Raw genomic sequence first — 20,554 nt, forward strand, 5'->3', positions numbered from 1 at the left:
CAAAGGGGAGTTTGGTTATTTGATGCATGTTCACAAAGGTCAAATGATCGACTTTATGAGGTTACAAATTCACTCAAAGACATGAGAGTGTCAATTCTCCATAGATAAAAGCATGGTTGGAGGGTTTATTTGCATGTGAACGAAAATGGTTAGGTAAGGGAAACATACTTATTGAAGACCTAAACAGTAATAATCTTTAAGTCAAGTTTATCGTTCCATAATAACATTTTGTAAACATAATATGCGCAACATTATAAGACTCATACTATCCAAATAAATTATTAGTAAACTCTAGATTGTAATTAAATAGTTTCAATAATTCTTATTTCATTAAAGAAGGTTTGAATAATTAATTAATTTGAAAATGAAAGCGTGTATCATTTTCAACACTTGTGAAACCGCTCGCTATTCATGACTTGATTGACCAAATAGAAAAAAGAGTTATTTATATCAAAGAAAATGATTGGTTGTTGTATTAATATCCCACTTGAAAATTTTCTTCAAAAATATCTTTTTATTATTATTTATTATTTATTTTTAATTGACTTGACAAATTATTTGTCACAATTGTTTTAGAGGACTCCATTTTTGTACCATCTTTAAAACAAAGGTCAAATATGCCAACCATAGTTATAGCATATATGAGGAGCGACATAGAAAAACGTTGCAACATACCTAAACTACATATGTGTCTTAGATAATTAGTTTTAAGATGGAACTCGATATTTATTTAATAAGATGATTGGAGCCAAGAATGGTGATTCGATGCAAAGAATGATGAATTCAAATAATAGCTCACCATCTCAAGAGGTATATGGAGGTAATCATATTGAAAAGAAAATGAGAGGATCTCATTATCTTTGTAAGATACACGATTTATTTTTCTTATCATCAATTAGTCATGAGAATGGATTGGATATGCCCATTTATGATATGATTACCTCAAACAAAATTTAAATTTTTGCATTTGCATAATGAAAGAAAATTTGAATGCAATCTTTCTATTTTGTGGATGATGAATCACCATTAACAACAAAAATTTGCATTAGAGTAGAACCATATCCGTCAAACTCTCTGATGTTTAAGTCTATGTTTAGATGATAATAGTAGAATGTTGAGGCTAAGCGAGAATAATAGTTTTGCATACCTCATTAGTGAGACCGATCTATCTTATATCTTTATGTTCGTTCTTACTGTTTTAGTGTTAGAGACAAAAATGTGAGAAAAGTAGCAAGAGGAGAAACACATGTCCCAGCTTGGTTAGTACAAAGTTAGTACCTAACTTGATAGCGATAGGCCAAACACTCTCGACAGACCTACCTATTTGAAGTTTCAACTACATCACACATGTAAGAACCGATATTAAAATCTAAGCCATGTAATGTAATCAGAGGCAAAGTCACATTGGAGCCATAGACATGTGCTCCCCTCGATTTATCAATTTTTTTTTAATTTATTACTATTTAAAACATATAGTAAATTTCTAAATTGATACATCAATAGGTGGGTTGTTTTGGTTAATATTGGTCTTAGAGATTGAATCCAACTTATCTAACATTATAAAATAAAATAAATTATATTCTATCAAATCATGTTTCAGAATTTTTTAGAAAGCAAATTTATTTCTAATTTTTTCATGAGATTTGTTTAGTAATTACTTTGTTATTTGTTCTAGCGTTATCTTAAACTAAATCGAAATTAGTTCAAGTTTAATGGTTAGTTTCTAATAATTACTAATAAATTATCTAAATTTTAGATTTTAAACTTAAATAAACCTCTCTAAATGTCTAATAAACGTGTAAACTTTGAGATTAGCATCCAAAAATCTTATAAAATATCAAAAATACTTGAAAATTATTCATTTTATTAGACAAAATAATTATTGGCTACAAAATTGATTTTGATTTTGTAGCCAATAGTTATATTATTATTTAAAAAGAAATGTTTGGTACGACATGTTAGACACACTGTAACGATGTGATCTACTATACATCCTTTAAAGATAAGAAACTATATATATAACATAAGTAGAGATGTTATTAAACTAAAATTTTAACCTTGTAAAAAATTGTGCCCCTAACATAAAATGATTTGCAACTATCCGTTAATTTTGCTCCCTTTTGCAATATTATATTATTTGAACACTATATCGATTTATTATTATGAATTTGTGCCAAGGAAGAAACTGTACATAGACAAGGGACAAAATGAAACCTTTTGTAATCTATTATGCCCTTTCTAAAGTTTAAAATCTATACATAAACAAAAATTTGGAGTTAATATAGAAGTATGCGCCTGACGTGAAGTTCTAGCTACGCCACAAAACATAATACAAATACAAAATTTTCAAGTATATAAAAATTAGTAGATGTAAGAAAATTTTCAAAATTGTGAAGAGAAATATATTAGATTCAAAATATTAACCTAGTAACATTTTTTAAAAATTATAAATATAACCAAATTTGTCTGCCATTGGTCCAGATAGTTACTTAGATTTCACTATATTTGTAATCTTTTTAAAATATTGTTCTTAATTATTATTCTCCTCGTTATATCCCTTTTCATTATTTATTGAGTTGGCCCATGAGACTATATTGGTCTAGTAATTGAAAAAGGAGACAAAAGGTCAAGAAAAAAAAGATATTACTAATGAATTCATGATAATATTTTCGTCAATTATTCTGTGACATAAGGTAAATGATATCAAAATCATTGAAGATCTAAAACCTTCAAGTAAACTAAAAGAAGAAAAAAAAACTTGGCCAATTCCTTAGAAATGTGGAGGAATTAGATACTTTCCTCCTTCAAGATTAACCAATTCCTTGCAAATTTAGAGGAATTAGATTCTTACAACCTTGAGATTGTTAAGTTATTCTAAAACTAAATTGAACTTTTTTAGCCAGAAGAGACTAAATTGAAAAGAAACTACTAAAACACATATTCAACCCTTCTAAATTATGATATTTCATATTGTAAGAAAACATTAACACCCCCATTTCAAACACAATCATAGTAGAAAATCATAGGAAGAAAGAACTTTGATCAAAATATTTAGTAAAGATGAAGGCGAAAATTAACAAAGAGAATTGGCATTCCGGTTCGACCCAAAACATAGACAGCGGAAAACAAAAGCAGGGATGTTCAAAGAAGGAAAAATTAACATTTAAATCAATATTTGTAAAGAAACATCTAAGGTTCACATAGTAAAATAAACTAGTCAATCTTAAAACACAAACAGGATCTGGGAATGGACAGTAGTTTGTTTTCAACAACTAGACACTTTAGGGTAGTATTTGTCTGACTGACCGTTCGGCAACTGCGACGATATGAAGGTCCTAATGTCCATACTTCTGGAACTCCCATTCGCTGTTGTCTGAAAAACATAACAAGAATTCAATCAGAAAAAGGAGCAGAATTTTTATACAGTTCTACGAATTAGAAACGTTATAGTAAACTAAAGTACCTAATGGACAAACTTGGCGAGTCTTCAACCAACGACTAATGCAGTGGAAGTGAAAAGCATGGTTGCATACCCCTACAAACAAGAATCTTAATAAAGAACAAAACCAAAATATAGAAGCAAATGAAGACCTAATCACCCAAAAAAAAATATCACAATGACTCTCGAGATCAAATGGTCTTAAATCATTCAAGCTGAAGTGAAAGTAGCTTTAACATCATATTACCTAATACCCAGGCTTGATATATGTAGACGACCCAAAAAGTAGAAATCAAAATATTGGAGAGAAAATTACTTTGAAGAACTCTTGAAGCAATACTCTGATACCATATTAAATCAACGATTGACCCAAAAACTTAAACTAATGAACTTAATATCATATCATCTAACAAATGGCAACGAGAAATCAAGAGTGAAAATCCTAGATTAATACGAACCTTCTAAAGTTTAAAGTAGCTTTCATTCATCAGTATCAAAGGAAAGAAAGGTCCATTCAGCAAGACAATTGGTATCTTTTAGCAGTTTAAATTAAGAAAAAATAATAGTTCGGGATGATTTTCCACTAATATCTCAAGGGGAGCTGCAATTCAAAATGCACAAACAATCCAAAGACAAACTGAAAATATCTCACAGAAAAAGGAAAGAAAATATAGCAAACAGAGCTACCAAAGCATCTCAAACAAGGAAACTAAAATCAAAATCAATGTTAGAGAAAATGGAGGCGTAATAGCATACCCCAGGCAACAGTGCATTCCTCACTGGTAGCACTCGCTTGATTCGCCTGACATTCAATACCTAAACGATGAACACCGGTAAGAAACATCAAAATTATAATCCAAAACATCTGGAATTAAACGAAATTTAAAAAACTCCTCCAACTTACAAAGATCCATGATGTGATTCCTACAAATTGCACAGTTATCGACAACAATATCTGCAACAACAATAAGAATCAGAAAAGAAACATCTCAAAAGCGGAAGGAATAAAAAGAAAATCAAAGAAATTGAAATTAGGGTTTGGAAATACCCCAAGCCCAGAGAGCGACAGCGTTCCACTTCTTGATCTCAAATCGCTTAGGTTTTTTGGAAGACGAAGGGCCAGCACTGCTTGAAGCTTCACCGGCGGGAACCATAGGGACATCGGTATCCAAGGTAGCCATGGATGAAACCTCGATCGGAAAGAGTCAGTCCTCCGGTGAGCGGCGAAGAAGAAATCCGGGGAGTTTGGAAGAATTTCGAAGAATTTGCGTTGGAAAAAGATTGAAACAAAAGAAGAATAAATTACAAAGGGGTTTGGGCCTTGGGCCCAAAAAACTATATTCCTAATATTTGGAGATGGTTAATATTTGTAGTAGGAAGGGAAGAAATAGACCGAATGTTAATTTAAAGTTAACAAAAATGGTCGATCAAAACAAAGTAAAAAGTAAGATCAAAATTTGGAAAAAGAAACAAAAAACAAAATAAAAGGTTAAAATTGGAAACCAAACCAATAATAAACCGATCAAAAGAAAACCAATGAATGGTTTGAATCTATTACATTTAAAATTTATTGGTTTGGTTTGGTTTTGGGTTGATTTCAAAACCAACAAAATCAAAATCAAAATGATTATCACCCTAAATAGAAATTCATTGGTATCTATCACTCTTTATCATACTGATTATCACCCTAAATAGAAATTTATTGATATCTATCACTTTTATCATTATTATTTATAGATATTGAAGCTTTGTTGCTTTTGTAAATATTTTTAACAATTTAGATATTGAAACTTTGTTGCTTTTGTAAATATTTTTAACAATTTTTTCATTTGAAATAATTTTTGAAAGAAAGAAACATTAATTTTAAAACTCTTTACAAATAGGTTTTAAAAAAAAAAATGCCAAGTTTTTTTTTATAAATAAAAATTAGAAAATTTTATTATTATTATCATTATCTTCTTCTTTTTCTTAAAAAAATAATAGTAAAATAAAATTAAACAAAAAAACATTGATGATTTTTATTTTTTATAAAAATGTATGAAAATGAAATGAGATTGAAAAATAAATGTCAACATAAGTCAAACTAGAAAAATCATGCCTAACGTCTTTACCAAATAGATTAATATATATTGGTCAAATAGATAAATACAATACAAATTAAACATCATAAATTATAAAAGTATAGAAATCTAAAATTTCAAATGTTAATTGGACATTAATTAAATTTAAAGTTATGGATGTAATTAACCAATTTTTTTCTTACAATTTTGCAAAAAGAAAAACTAGATTAAAAAATTAATCTCCAAAGTAAATTATAATCTCATTTTTCTTTAATTATTCAAATGTTTATTTTATCTTACCTTTACCATTCTACATGTATTTGTACACAAATTTACCCAATGATGAATTTTTAACGATATTAATTACGATAAAAGTATTTTGGTAAGAAAAATTAAGAAGAAGAATGGTGAAGCACAATAAATAAAAATAGAGTAACAATACAAATAACATCAATTTTTCTTCAAAGTAATTCTATGAAAAGTTCAACCTGGCATAAATTTTAAAAGTGTCTGAAGTGTTATTAAACATCGACAAAAATTAAATTCCAAAATATAATTTCCAAACTAATTTTATCACATAATTCAATACCAAGAAAATTCAGCACACCTTCTTTGGACATTTTGCAAGCTTGAAATTGTAGATAGATTAGTTGCCATTAAACAACACTTGTTGGACAAGCACTTTTAACACTTCTTTTATTGCTTTGGATCTACAAACTTTAAGTGTATTTTTCAACTTTCATGTGTTAATAATTTTAAATGGATAGAAATTACCACAAACTTATTAATCACGAACTTTACCGTTTTGAAAACAAGAATTATCGATCTTACTCAAATTATCATAAGTCACACAAACGTTACAAGCATAAACATTGATAATTAAGCATGTGTTTCATAACAAGGAATAAATTAATAGTTAGTAAAAGAAAGAGAAAGAGACACAAGGTTTGATTATAACTTGGCTTAGTACAATATTACCTATATGTTTAAGGGGCAATGTGCCTAAATAAAGATAATTTACAACTACAACATTGTATTTATATATTTTCATAAGACATATACGAAAACAAATTAACAACCTCTTAACTCTTATATAAATAATTACTTGAACGTGAGATTCTTACAATGTTGCTTTCACAAGCATAGAAAAGCTACGCAACTCAATAACTCATAATAGTTACTAAGTCATAATGAGTTTTCTACATACTAATTCAACAAACCAACTTATAGTTATAAATTTTCAAACTTTTCATTTTGATAATAAATAGCTCAAAATTTTAAAATTCTTATAAATTATGACGAGGATTATAATTGTACTCTTAAACACAATTTAGTTTAGTAGTAACTGATCTGACCAACTGAATGTTACAATAGATCTGAACCTCTAATTTGAAGAGAAGAAGCAGATGCATGCTCCATTTTCTCGTAACAAAAATATGCTCTAGCTAGCATCAATCAACACAAACTCCAGACTTTCAAACTCGAGTTTTACCGCTCAATTCGACAAGAATGGTTTTGAATAGGTCAAAGAAATGAAGAGTATACAAATTTGAATGCATAAAGGCTAGAGAACAAAGAGTTTGTGAGTTATGATTGAAAGACATTTTTTTTTAAGCATCTTATCCTTTATATGGTTTTTGGAGTCTTCTCTTGTCATGTGAACACACAATTGACAACAAAAAGGCTGGCAGATCATTGCTGTCTCTGCTTCCTTTTTCCTATTCATCCATAGTGCTTCCTCTCCCCAACCACTCCATAATATAACACCTTTGACTTCATTATAGACTTGTTTGGAATCATTTTCTTTTACCGTACTTCAAACAAACAATCTTAAGCCGTTAAAGAAAGGATTCGAACATAATGTTAACTTACGAAGTCTCGTTATCAGTGAATCTAGATCGGAAATAATAAGTTACATTCTTATGATTTTTCTTTAGAAAAGATCAAATCAATATTATATAAATAAGTAAAGACGTCTATGAATGATAAAGTACGATTATCACATCTCATATAGTGTCACAAAAATGAATGCATACATACTACAATTATTGGTAGCAATTAAACAAATGTTAAATGGACACTCCAAATCCTCTCCTGTGAAAGAGGCAATTAATAAAGGACAAAGCAAAAAAGAGATTGTAAAATAAATATTAGAGTTAGCGTTGGTTTTGGTGTTACCACTCACCATATGTTTCCTCTCTAAGTTTATAAGGAAAGTTGGGTATTGGTAAGGCTCCACTTTAAATCAATACTTATATTATATTATCATTGTTTAGGGTAACCCTACATTTTTTGTACTTTCACATTCAAAACCTTCATTAAATTTGGATTTAGGTTGGTTTGGCGTGAAGGATTTTTATATGTATAGTTTCAAATAAACCTAATTATTATTAAAAAAAAAGTTTTAAATTGATAAAAATTAGAGACTTTTTAATTTTTAGAGAAAATAAATTAATTCTTGAATTTCAACGAGTAATAATTCTAGCTCAATTACTTCATTATTTGTAATGATTTAGCATGTAAAAAACATTAGTATGATTTAATGAAATTTCTAAACTATATAGATGGATAAATTGAATATGAATTTTTTTTATAAATATTTAAAACTAAATAGTTTATTTAATAAATTAAATAAAATTTTCTATATGAATAATAGTCTTCTGAATCTATAGAATATCACTGACTATAAATGATAGAATTTATTATATGTTGTAGATATTTTATAAAATTTACTTCTTTCTTTTTATAAATGTTTTTATATATGAAAAAATTGAAAAAATAATTACTTTTAAGAAATTCTTTACGACTATCCACTAAAGTTTGAGAGCTAAACTATTATCCATCGAACAAAAAGTAATTTTTTAACGAAATGAAACAACTTTCCTCTTGTTTTTGTAATAAAAAAGTGGAAGCTAAGATGGATCTGAGAGTACTTTTGTGTGTGTACTCATTATTCTTCTATCACTTTTCATTATAAAGAAAAAGATATTCTCACTATTTTTCTATCTTCTCTTTCTATATACATACATATATATATATATTGTTCCCTTTATTTTAAAAGTCACATAGACAGTTCATCCCTTGAGCAAATTATGGATCATCCACTCCAACACCTACCTTAGAAACTTCTTCCTTTTTATTGCCCCAATAACCCCAATTCCCTCAATAATTTAAGCAACATTGGGAATATGATATTATATATATATATATAGTTGTAGGCCCTATATAATATATATATATAGAGAGAGGGAGAGTTTCAATCACAACTATAAACAACCCATACCATTTCATTAATTCATTTTTGACGAAATAATGACATGTGTATACACTCAATGTTTAAACAATTTGTATTATGTATATTCTACTATGGACTTATTTTAACATATATGGTTTAAAATACATGTGCATTACCAATCTTAACAAATGTGAGTTTGACTCGGTTGTATTAAGATAACATCTATTCCAAAAGGTTAGAGGAGAAGGAAAATTTTACTATTTGACTAGTAAGTCGGAGTTTAGGGATTGCGTGTTCTTGTTGGAGTTTCTCTCAAAACCTATCTAAAATTTGTATTCAACATATTTTGTAATTTATGGTTATTTATGATTATATATGGATACCATTCTAGACTAGGTTTTAGATATAAACTTTCCAACTCTAATAGTGTCGTTTTGTGTTATGAAAGTATTTTTGTTGCACCATAAACTAATATATTATAGTTATATATTTACGAGATCTATAATATAATTTGAAAGTAAAAGAAATAATATATATTATTTAGATATTTATTTGATATTTATTTCATGGAAATATCTTTAAAGTTAAATCTGAATGTCCATATAATAATAATAAGATGGTTGAAAGTAGAAAGAAGAGGGGAAGCATAGCATGGGAAATGAAAAATGGGTCTATTATTTTAATTAATTATTCCTTTGGAAGAAAAGTGTATGATTTGAAATTAAAAAGCATTTCATAATGATTCCAGGTTTTGATGATTAACTTAAAAATGAAGTATACAACATAATGGCACATGTTTGTGATAAATGACACCAAAACTATCATATGATATGATAATTAAAGAAAAAGGGTTGTGAAAATGGCAACACATGATCATATACCAAGACACACATCATCATTTATAAAGAGAGATATCAAATTCAATATAGATATATATCTAATGATCTTCTTGGAAAGTCAAAGATGTGAGACTCATACATTGATGAACAAAACAGAAGTGGTTGAAATCAACAAATTATGAATACAAAAATTAAAACTTTTTGAATACCAGTCTTATCCCTTTTTCATATAGAATTAAATATATTCATCTTTTCAAAATGAAATAAAAATTAAAATACTTATTGAAAACGTTAAATTTGTTAAAATACTCAATAAAATATAGATATTATCAACGATAGACCTATACATTTTTTCTATAATTTATAAATATTTTGATTTATTTTACTATATTTAAAAGTATTTCTAAAAGTAATCAAAATTGTCTATCTTTAAAATAAAATGAGCCGGAATAGAAAATGATAATTTTAATTTTATAAATATAACAGTAGAAATATAGGTGTTTATAGTTTTACGATTAGTGTATATCTTATCATTCATATTCATAGACAATATCTTTTGATCTTTTAATATATTTGGGATATCATTTCATTCTTAATATCCACGCTAAACTATTTGATTTACAAGTATTGAAAAGTAATAATAAATATTTTAATCTTCAATTGAAAATACAAGAACTAAAATAAATGTGGAGATAATACAAATGATTGAATGATGCAAATTGGTGGTCACTGAAAACTAAAGACAAAGATGCTACTTAGTTTGGTCCCCAACGAAAGGATGTGAAGTCGTAGTGTGGGTTGTAGTAGATCACGATAGTCGAACAATCTTGAGAGATTATATCTTTTTCTATACTTGGACTCAACCTCTCAATAGTCTCCCCGTTGAAGTGAAGTCCAATACTTTTTTCTTATAGGTCATTAAGCTTTGGAACAAGGATAAGGAAAGTCCTACTCTCATTGTCATTTTTTGAGTGAGAAATTCTTTTCCTCAAACCCCTTAAAGAGTACTACTCTATGTCTTGTATTCTTCTAATGTTTTTAGATCCAAAATAATGTTTATGAAATATAGTATAGAATAAATGAAAGAAGATGAAGAAGAAGAATAAAAGGGTTAGAGAAGAGATGTGAAAAGGGTGATGGGGTTAGAATGTAAGCATTGGGAATTGGGGAGGGAAATAAAGAAATAAAGAAATAGATAGATAGAGATTTATTTATTTATTATTGGACACACAGATCCCAATTAATAAGTCGGTGAGAAAGAAAGAAAATAATGAGATTATATTTAGTTATGTGAATAGTGATGTCCATATCCTCTTCTGTTTTGTATATGATTCCATTCCCTAAGCGTGCGTTTCCTTTTCTTCTCTCTACACATTTTTAATATAATGTTTGTATAAATTACAACTTTACATTTTCCTCAATCGGCGCCACCATCTATGGTGCCATTTTAGTGGTGGAGCCACTCCTATTATTTCTACTCATACCTATAATTCTTTCAACTAATTAGACTCAAAACCTGATTAACCTTTCACTTCAATTTATTTTCTGTGCAACACCATTTGGAGGTGTGATTAAAGTGTTTGTGTAGTCTATAATCTTTGAGAGAATTTCTAATCAACTTTTTCTTTTTTGACTTGGAGGTTTCAAAATTCATGTTTAGATTAAGCATTTTAAACTCAGATTTATAATACAAAACTTATATCATTTGGTTTTGGTTTCATTCATTTATTTATTGTAGTTGAGGAATAGGGAAGTGGCATGGCATTGGTTGGATTGGCACAACGGCCAGCGCAAGATTTGAGTCAAAAAAGCAAAGAAATGTAGCCGTTACCTTACGCAAATGGTTATGTGTTGTCGTGCCCTCTTATCTCCTTTTTTCTGTTTTTTTAAAATATGGTAAAAAGGAAAGAGACCCATTTTCTTGTGGGCTCTTTGTTCTATGCATTTATCACTCTTTGAATCTTTGATATCACTTCTCTTTTTTCTCTTTTTCCTTATTGACTGCTGTGTCCATTCTTTTTTTTCCTTTTACCAAAAATGCCACTAAATTGTCATCTCCTTACTCACCACTCTCCATTCGCATTTTGTCGAACACTTTTCGTGTCCAATTTCCCTATTCAACTATTGCATCCACTCCCACCCCCAATTTCAACGCAACCGCATTACTTGTTTGGACCAAACACAAACACAAACACAAACACGTTCAGACTAAGAAGTTAGAAAGTGTAGATCTTGTGGCACTAAAAAAAAATGAACATTAGTGATAAGAAACTAATTTAGAGAATTCATACAGTACATTTTTCTAAACTTGAGGATAAATACGACAAAAATGATAAATATGTAAAAATTTCGAGTTTCGAAAGCACTCACAGATTGTATCGGCTCTAGACCACGAATCGTTGATCATGTAATAAAACTTTCTTGATCATTCAAAGTGTTAGATAACATATTCAAGACATCTGCATATTGTTTGGCTCGAGAAATTCACAGGTCCACAACTTAAGAACATCAATTTTATGTTATGAATCCAAGAAATTCACAACTCTACTTCTTGTCTCCAAACACCTTAAATTATTGAGTAATTGCAATAGGCAGCGATAGCCAGTGATGGAAGGATTTTAGGCGCAACATATTCCCTTTTGGGATTTCCTTCATAAATTCTGCAATCTAAAGTAATAATTAAATGTATAACTTAGTATTGTATTACCAATGAACTCTAAAATCTAAAAGATTTTGTATTCTTTCTCTGTATGTAGAATATGAAGAAAGAAGAATGGTTTTCTTAATATGGCAAAACCAGACGGGGTATCCAGCTGGGGGTGTTTTGTCATGGAATGGGAAAACAAGAAATAAATGAGAAGAAAAATGAAAGGAAATTAACTCAATAAACAACAAAAGTATATATATATATATATATTACTTTTTGAGTTTGAAATTTGTAGCCATTCATTTTGATATGTAAAGGAAAGACAAAATTGTAAATATGATATGAATTGTAAAGAGAGTGATTTTAGAGTTATTTCCAAAAACTGTCAACTAAGGTACAATAAAACACAAAATCCCCATTCACGGGTTTGTTCAAAACAAACCTAAACCCGTGAGGATAACACACCATTTCTTTTTTTGGTTGTGGCCTTCCAATTTTGATCTTCTTTTCTTTTCTTTTCTTCTTCTCTTAAGTATAGATTTGTAGATGCAATAATATGAATTATAGAGTTGGTATCAGAATCCCCTGTGGAAGTGATTAATTTCTCTTTGTTTTTTGATTTTGATTCAATCAAACACATAAAATAACTAAAATGTTACTAATATAAGTGTTGATTTTAGAGACTAAGCATCTAAGGATACAATTTTCTCTGATAAATTCTTGGGTGGGTGTCGTCCTTCATCATGAGAACTTTCTTGTTGTGACTCTTGACAGGGATCGACTAGTGAAAGTTTGAAGAAATAATTTTCTTCAAGGAAGGGGAAGAAAAGGGAATATGAAGATGGGAGAATTCAAGAGAAAGAGAGAATTGTCGTAGCCATATCACAAACTATGATATGATAAAGGATGAAAAGATCTAATACTATAAATCTAATTCTATATTTGCAAGTGTTCCTTAATTTAAAACTTGAACTTTTATTTAACTTGCATAATTATTGAGGTTGAATGAATGGATATGATTTATAAATTCCACACTTTAAAATTAAAATTTAGATACAATCAATTAATTGAAAGTTGAAATTGATATTAAGTCATGTTATGATATTTTGCGTATAAAGCAAAAGCATCTTCTTCCAAAATGAACTTTAAAATAAAAATTTTATTTTTGTTAATCCTTTTCACTGATGAGAATGGAACCGAAAGCTGAAAAAAGTAATCCCAAATTGGGAGCAAAAAAGTGTTAAGAAATCATGAATGGCATTTATGTAATAGAAAGGAAACAACAGCCTTTTTTCAAACTTTATCTTCTTATATAAACCAAACACTACTCCTCACACTGTCCTTCTCTAACCCCTTTTCTCTTTTCTCTTTCTTCCACTCTCAGCTCTGTTGTTTAGACCTCTGTTTCCGCCATTTCCTCTGCCTTGTATGCTTTCTTATAACTAAGAACAAATACTTCCTCCATTTTTCATTCCCATGGACTCCATGCCTAGACTACTCATTCCTTTTCTTCTTCTTCTTCTTTCTTGTGTTTTCATCAATGCCAAGAAAACCTACATTGTTCATATGAAACATCATGCTCTCCCATCACAATATCTCACTCACCATGATTGGTACTCTGCTAATCTTCAATCTCTTTCTTCATCTTCTTCCTCTGACTCTCTTCTTTACACCTACACTTCCTCCTTCCATGGCTTTGCTGCTTTTTTAGATTCTCAGGAAGTGGAATTGCTCCGGCAATCCGATTCGGTTCTGGGTGTTTATGAAGATACTGTTTACAATCTTCATACGACTCGTACTCCCGGATTCCTCGGTCTCGACTCTGATTTCGGGTTATGGGAAGGTCACACCACTCAGGATCTTAACCAAGCTTCTCACGATGTCATCATTGGTGTTCTCGATACTGGGATTTGGCCGGAATCGAAGAGCTTTGATGACACTGGAATGCCGGAGATCCCATCACGGTGGCGTGGAGAATGTGAAGCAGGACCTGATTTTAGTCCTTCCCTTTGTAACAAGAAACTAATTGGAGCTCGTAGCTTCTCTAAAGGTTATCAAATGGCTTCCGGCGGTGGGTATTTCAGAAAACCGAGAGAGAATGAGTCAGCTAGAGATCAGGATGGGCACGGAACGCACACCGCCAGTACGGCTGCTGGTTCACATGTGGCTAATGCGAGTTTACTTGGTTATGCTAGAGGCATTGCTAGAGGGATGGCTCCACAAGCGAGAGTTGCTGCTTACAAGACTTGTTGGCCAACTGGTTGCTTTGGATCTGACATTCTTGCCGGTATGGATCGGGCGATAATGGACGGTGTCGATGTACTTTCACTCTCTTTAGGTGGTGGCTCTGCTCCGTATTACAGGGATACCATAGCAATTGGAGCATTTGCAGCTATGGAGAAGGGGGTTTTTGTTTCTTGCTCAGCTGGGAATAGTGGTCCAAACAAGGCTTCCCTGGCCAATGTAGCACCATGGATCATGACGGTTGGAGCCGGAACGCTCGATCGAGACTTCCCAGCTTATGTCCAGCTTGGAAATGGGAAACGATTCACTGGAGTGTCGCTATACAGTGGGCAAGGAATGGGGAATAAGGCAGTGGCATTGGTGTATAACAAAGGAAGTAACACCTCCAGTAATATGTGCTTGCCGGGTTCTCTTGAGCCGGCGGTGGTTCGAGGGAAAGTGGTGGTTTGCGACAGAGGAATCAATGCCAGAGTAGAAAAAGGAGGGGTGGTGAGAGATGCTGGTGGGATTGGGATGATTCTGGCAAACACAGCAGCTAGTGGGGAGGAATTGGTGGCTGACAGTCACTTGCTGCCAGCCGTGGCGGTGGGAAGGAAAACTGGCGACTTGATCCGGCAGTATGTTCGATCAGATTCAAATCCAACCGCAGTGTTGAGCTTTGGTGGGACAATTCTGAACGTCCGCCCATCTCCGGTGGTGGCGGCCTTCAGTTCTAGAGGACCAAATTTGGTAACCCCCCAAATCCTCAAGCCGGACGTTATTGGTCCTGGCGTTAACATCTTGGCTGCCTGGTCTGAGTCCATTGGACCTACTGGATTGGAGAATGACAAGAGGAAAACTCAGTTCAATATCATGTCTGGTATGTCTCATTGGATCTATCCTAACTCAAATCGTTCGATCATTTGGATTATATTACATTGAGCAACCTTATAATGTTTCATTATGTAACTGATAAATCTTAATCTTTGTTATGTAGGAACTTCCATGTCGTGCCCACATATCAGTGGACTGGCTGCATTGCTGAAGGCAGCTCATCCACAATGGAGTCCAAGTGCAATCAAATCTGCTTTAATGACCACTGCATACACTCAGGACAACACCAACTCGTCTCTCCGGGATGCTGCTGGAGGGGGGTTTTCCAATCCATGGGCTCATGGAGCTGGCCATGTTGATCCTCATAAAGCTCTCTCCCCTGGACTTTTATATGATATCTCAACTAATGACTACGTTGCCTTCTTGTGCTCCTTGGACTATGGGATTGATCATGTTCAAGCGATTGTGAAACGTTCGAACATAACCTGCTCTAGAAAGTTTGCTGATCCGGGACAACTTAACTATCCTTCATTTTCAGTTGTGTTTGGGAGCAAGAGGGTTGTTCGGTACACTCGTATAGTCACCAATGTTGGGGCTGCAGGGTCAGTTTATGATGTGGCTACTACTGCACCACCGGTTGTGAAGGTGACCGTGAAACCTTCAAAGCTTGTGTTCACTAAAGTTGGGGAGAGGAAGAGGTACACTGTTACATTTGTTGCGAGCAGGGATGCTGCTCAAACCACAAGATTTGGGTTTGGGTCGATTGTGTGGAGCAATGACCAACACCAAGTTAGAAGCCCCGTGTCATTCGCCTGGACTAGGTTGTGATTGTTGTTTTTTGTATAGGGCGTTTTTCCAATTGTTGTAGGTTTTCCCATTCCTTCAACTTGCTCCAGTTTCAGAAAGAAAACGGCAAGAAGATGATGATCAATAAACAGTCAACAAGAGAATGATCATCATCAAGCATGGGAAAATTCAGCGTTTTGGTTTGCCATTGATTGAGAAAAGCTTTAGGGTTAAAACTAATGTAATGGCATAAAGTTTGGCGTTTCTATTCCTAGGTATCTAAAAATTGTTTTACCATCTGTCTGTAACGAAAATTCAAAAACATGAAGGCCAGTGAAGTGTGTGCTTTTGACTTGGGTTGTTTAACTCCCAAAAGTTCTCCCATTAGTGATTTCTCTTCTTCATTGCAAAACTAGACGAAGTGATGAGCATGTTCCTAACCCATATTGCAATTCACAAACAAGTAAAAATTAAGAAAATTTCTTTAAGGTTTATTGGAGATACTTAACATAATGAATCAAAACTAGAGACGGATCAAGGTAGCATAACAAATCAAGGCAGAATACCTACCAAGCCAATAGGCAAAGGGTCTAGAAGGATGGTGCGTGCAGAGTCAGTCGTGCACCTGTTGTGTAACCCATTGTTCCTAAAGCAATATCTAGCATGAAACAATCCACCAAGAAAAGCACGTCTGTATGTTAGGGGCACTAAAATGGAATTTCAATCGGATGCGGTCACCACAATCATAAAGAAATCATGATACCTCTCAGCATGCTTGCATTGGGGGGGCCATGTTAAATAGAGATTGATACAAATTATCATTATCCATAAACCTCCAGTACGATTACTCATTCAGAGTCTAAACAAACAAGAGGCTATTTTCACAAGAGTAACAAAGTGATGAGACAACTCTATAACCATATAGACAAATTGTGGCCATCCAGTTCCAATGATTTAAATCAATAATCCAGTAGTAGGACCCTGATTAAACAACTCAAAATATTGTCTAAAATAATTTAAGAGCCAATACCAACCGTATTCCTACTAATAAAATTTGGACAAATTAATAAAAAGTAAAAGATATTCATCATAATGTACATTGATTTTTTCATGTAGAAGATCAAAATAACTTTATGGAATAGTGTTGCTGAACTAAAAGCAACAACATAAAGAGCAAGGGTTACAACAAGACTTTGTACAAAGACGACAAGAAGGTACCTGTGAACATTTTGGAAAAGAGCACTTACAGCTGCATTTGCATTCGCAGCAACTGCTACAGTGGGGACATGGGATTGAAGGTAGTGATAAAAAACAACACAATCTACGGCATGAGAAGTTTCTACAGCAGGACAAAGAGGGACAAGAGAAGAAACTACACTTCGGCATACTACAACACCTTAAACATGATGGGAAGTTACATGGTTTACAACCACAGCAGCGAGGCATCTCTAGGTAGATAGCGCACTCGGTGCAAGAGCAGCAGCATAGCCATGACAAATTAAAGCAAGGAAACCCGCTGCATAAGAATTGTAATTAATGTTATATACAAAAAACGTCATTAATGTTATATACTACAAACATTCTCAAATAGCAGAAATCAGAATGCTTATGTCGAAAGTTCTAATTCTAACCATAACCATTTCCAGATGCGACATCGCTGTTGTTTCACCCTGCAACTGCTTCAAGAAAAGACGCATGAGCTTGGATCATAATCAATGCAGTTTTAAATTTATGCAGATTAGTTTACCAAAAAATTGAACTCTTACGTAGGCGTCAATGGATCTGAATTTGTTGTCACAAAGTCGTTAATCCTGAAAGAATGCGATGCTAATCAGCAGTGGAAGCAAAATAGTGGGCGGATTGATCTCACAATTAATTTACAGTCGACTGATTAACAACATTAGAACATAGTTAAATTTAAAAAAAATGAGAAGATTAAAAAGAAACATACTCTTTGCAGCATATTGAGACAGGTTGAAGACTTTGAAGGGATTTTAGTTCGTCCTGATTCAAGAAAACTAGAAATGTTTAACGCATTGAACTAATAATAAAAGCAGCCATGTTAATTTGAAACAGAGAATTGTACCTCATGACATGCGTGAACATGATTTTATTTCAGTTCCTGATGTAAGATGTGGCATTTGTCTAACCAAAAAATCCCATAACAGGAGGGAAAATTTACACGTAGTTCTAAAGAAATAAGTAAATTTAAAAAGAGAAGACATGAATGGAGTCCATAAATATTCAAATTCAACAAATTTTAGAAAATATGAATAAAGATTTAGTAATTTCTTTCTCGTTCCCCTTGCTCAGGGGAAGGAATCCCAAGAAATTTAGGAGCCAAAGTGTTTCTTAGATTTTTCTTGTCATAAACTCCACAGCGGTGCTTTTATTAAATGAAGGTCTAGGAGAAGCTTCATGGCACGAAATGGAAGTTCTAAGCTTATCAAACCTGTTTTGTAAGGAAAACTAGCTCCCTAAATCAAACAAATAGATCTGCATGTAGGACTTCGAAATTTTGTGTCTAATTAACAAAGCTAAAAACAAAAAAGAGGTGCTTTGCAATTGTACAATAGCTTTTCGACACCATGCCATTGAACTTCAAAGAGGGGAAACATACGAAGAGGGAGAAGAAATGATGTAGACAGAGACAATCATTTTCAAATTCAAACTCACCTCAAGAAAGCCAATTTCCCTTTCAAGCGTCTGAATATTAGCTATCTCTCGACGCTTCCCATACAAATCAGGGTACTCAGGCGGAGATTTTGGACTCGGGGGTGGTAGCGAAGACACTGATGAAGAGTAAACCGATCGAGCAGCCATTGCTTGACTCGCTTCTCAGGAAACCCGACACTGATAGAAACCCAGTTCCCAATCACCAAAAGACAGAGCACAGAAGAGAAAGAAAGCAACAAAGAATGGCAATAACAGCAGAAATATTAGTAAGCCAGGTAGAAGAAGAGAATGGAGAAAAATAGTAACTGTAAAAGCAAATGACAAACTAAAGAGGCAATTGATGTTGGGTATGAATGCTCTTACATGTGTAGTGACAGAGAAGTAATAAGAAAGGCTGACAAAGATAATTACAGCCCACAAAAAGAAAGCCGCTCTGTAAGTAAAACTGCAGCACATAAATGTATGTATTATCAAGTTGTGGGTTGCAGAGTTTTTAATGATACAAGTGATAATGAGGCCAGAAAGAGAGTCATTATTGTCACAGGCTTTGAGTGAAAAAACGAGCCTGTTCACGACTCGAGGCTATAGCATTCTTTTATGAGAGAGACTGATAAAAGGGGTCAAAATATTTTTAAAAAAAGACTCAATGTTTCCATTAATAATGTAAAGACGGCTGTAAGAAAAGCCTGTACCTGGCATGCCTAAACCTGTATAAGACTAGTTTGCAAAGTCTAGGCATCTGGGTTACCTTCAAGTGAGATTTTGGAATTTGCTCATTCTTTAGCCTTAATAGAGTAAAAAGATATAAGCATAAGTAAGTAAAGTTTCTATGTCTTTGCTTGAGCTGTTTTCAGTGTTGAAAGATGGTGTTATAGTAAAGAAGCAAAATGGAAAGTAGGTAAGCTCAGAATGCACGTGGAGGAGAAAAATGCCTAGAAAAGAGAGAAGGCATAGATCATATGACGAGTCAGCATCTCAAGCTAGACAAAGAGGAAACTACAGATTAATGTAATGTAAACACTGAATAATACATATTGAAATGTTAAAAAAAAAAAAACTTTAATCTAGTAAATCAAAAAAAAAAAAAAAATCCAACCTACCAAGCTCAGAATGTTAAATTCAAATATTTTAATCTGTAGTTTCCACAAATAGGGAAAAGAAAAATACCCGACAATTCTACAAACATTTGGTGTGCGTGTGAGCTTGACGACGGGCTTAAAGGCAACCACACCCGGGCCTCATATCAAATAAAATTGTGATGAAAAGCACTCAAAATATGGCCCATTAATAAGTATTTGAGAATCATATGAACAGAGATAACGATATGGGCCTCCGAGAATCTGGAACTGATGATGACGAAGAATCGAACAGAATGGAAACAGATGAGAAAGACAAAATGAAAGTGGGGTAGTAACGTACTCAAATGGGTAACCATTGCAGAGGATTGCAGATTTGAGTTCAGATCAAGATCGAATTCAATTCCCCTTTACGCTATCGCCAATCCTCAAAGTTCTAATTCTGTTCGTCGACGGTGAAAACTTAGTGTAACACGTCTGTTATGATAAATTTTGATGTGTCCAACTACTGCCATAGCTATCAGTTACGAGAACAGTCGACATTTCAGTGCCGTGGTGGAGCAGAGAGTAGGACCCATTATCGCGATTTGAGATTCTTATTGATTTTTTTTTCATTCGCATCCGACGAGTTTTGTGCTTGAGATTCGAAAATGATCGAAATCTTCTGCCATTTTTAAAGATGATCATGAATTTGTAATTGAACACTCGAAGAAGTATTGACATTCTTGTTCATATAAAC

The 20,554-nt window shown here is 32.6% G+C and overlaps 3 protein-coding genes across 6 annotated transcripts; 1 reads left to right on the top strand and 2 right to left on the bottom strand.

Annotated features, from left to right (window-relative positions):
• Positions 1-3,025: 3,025 nt before the first annotated feature.
• On the bottom strand, positions 3,026-4,732 carry LOC101209538 (RING-box protein 1a). The gene is made up of 5 exons (XM_004143987.3): positions 4,488-4,732; positions 4,344-4,394; positions 4,196-4,255; positions 3,464-3,535; positions 3,026-3,373 (listed from the first exon to the last, which is right to left on the bottom strand). Exons 1-5 carry the CDS (start codon positions 4,618-4,620, stop codon positions 3,336-3,338), a joined length of 354 nt encoding a protein of 117 aa, XP_004144035.1. The 5' UTR covers positions 4,621-4,732; the 3' UTR covers positions 3,026-3,335.
• Positions 4,733-13,552: 8,820 nt separating this feature from the next.
• LOC101209781 (subtilisin-like protease SBT1.8) lies at positions 13,553-16,450 on the top strand. The gene is made up of 2 exons (XM_031884277.1): positions 13,553-15,323; positions 15,441-16,450. Exons 1-2 carry the CDS (start codon positions 13,697-13,699, stop codon positions 16,103-16,105), a joined length of 2,292 nt encoding a protein of 763 aa, XP_031740137.1. The 5' UTR covers positions 13,553-13,696; the 3' UTR covers positions 16,106-16,450.
• Positions 16,451-17,075: 625 nt separating this feature from the next.
• Positions 17,076-20,439, bottom strand: LOC105436335 (guanine nucleotide-binding protein subunit gamma 3). Of its 4 annotated transcripts, XM_031884279.1 has the most exons (8): positions 20,159-20,435; positions 19,432-19,524; positions 19,103-19,184; positions 18,740-18,916; positions 18,015-18,067; positions 17,830-17,874; positions 17,695-17,739; positions 17,076-17,579 (listed from the first exon to the last, which is right to left on the bottom strand). In XM_031884279.1, exons 4-8 carry the CDS (start codon positions 18,884-18,886, stop codon positions 17,216-17,218), a joined length of 654 nt encoding a protein of 217 aa, XP_031740139.1. In that variant the 5' UTR covers positions 18,887-18,916; positions 19,103-19,184; positions 19,432-19,524; positions 20,159-20,435; the 3' UTR covers positions 17,076-17,215. The 4 variants fall into 4 exon arrangements, with proteins under 4 accessions (XP_031740139.1, XP_031740141.1, XP_011660020.1 ...); XM_031884281.1 differs by lacking the exon at positions 20,159-20,435 and having other exon boundaries at positions 19,432-19,758; XM_011661718.2 differs by lacking the exons at positions 19,103-19,184; positions 19,432-19,524 and having other exon boundaries at positions 20,159-20,439.
• Positions 20,440-20,554: the final 115 nt, after the last annotated feature.

Source organism: Cucumis sativus, chromosome 1 (genome assembly GCF_000004075.3).
Source record: "Cucumis sativus cultivar 9930 chromosome 1, Cucumber_9930_V3, whole genome shotgun sequence".
Classification (NCBI taxonomy): domain Eukaryota; kingdom Viridiplantae; phylum Streptophyta; class Magnoliopsida; order Cucurbitales; family Cucurbitaceae; genus Cucumis; species Cucumis sativus.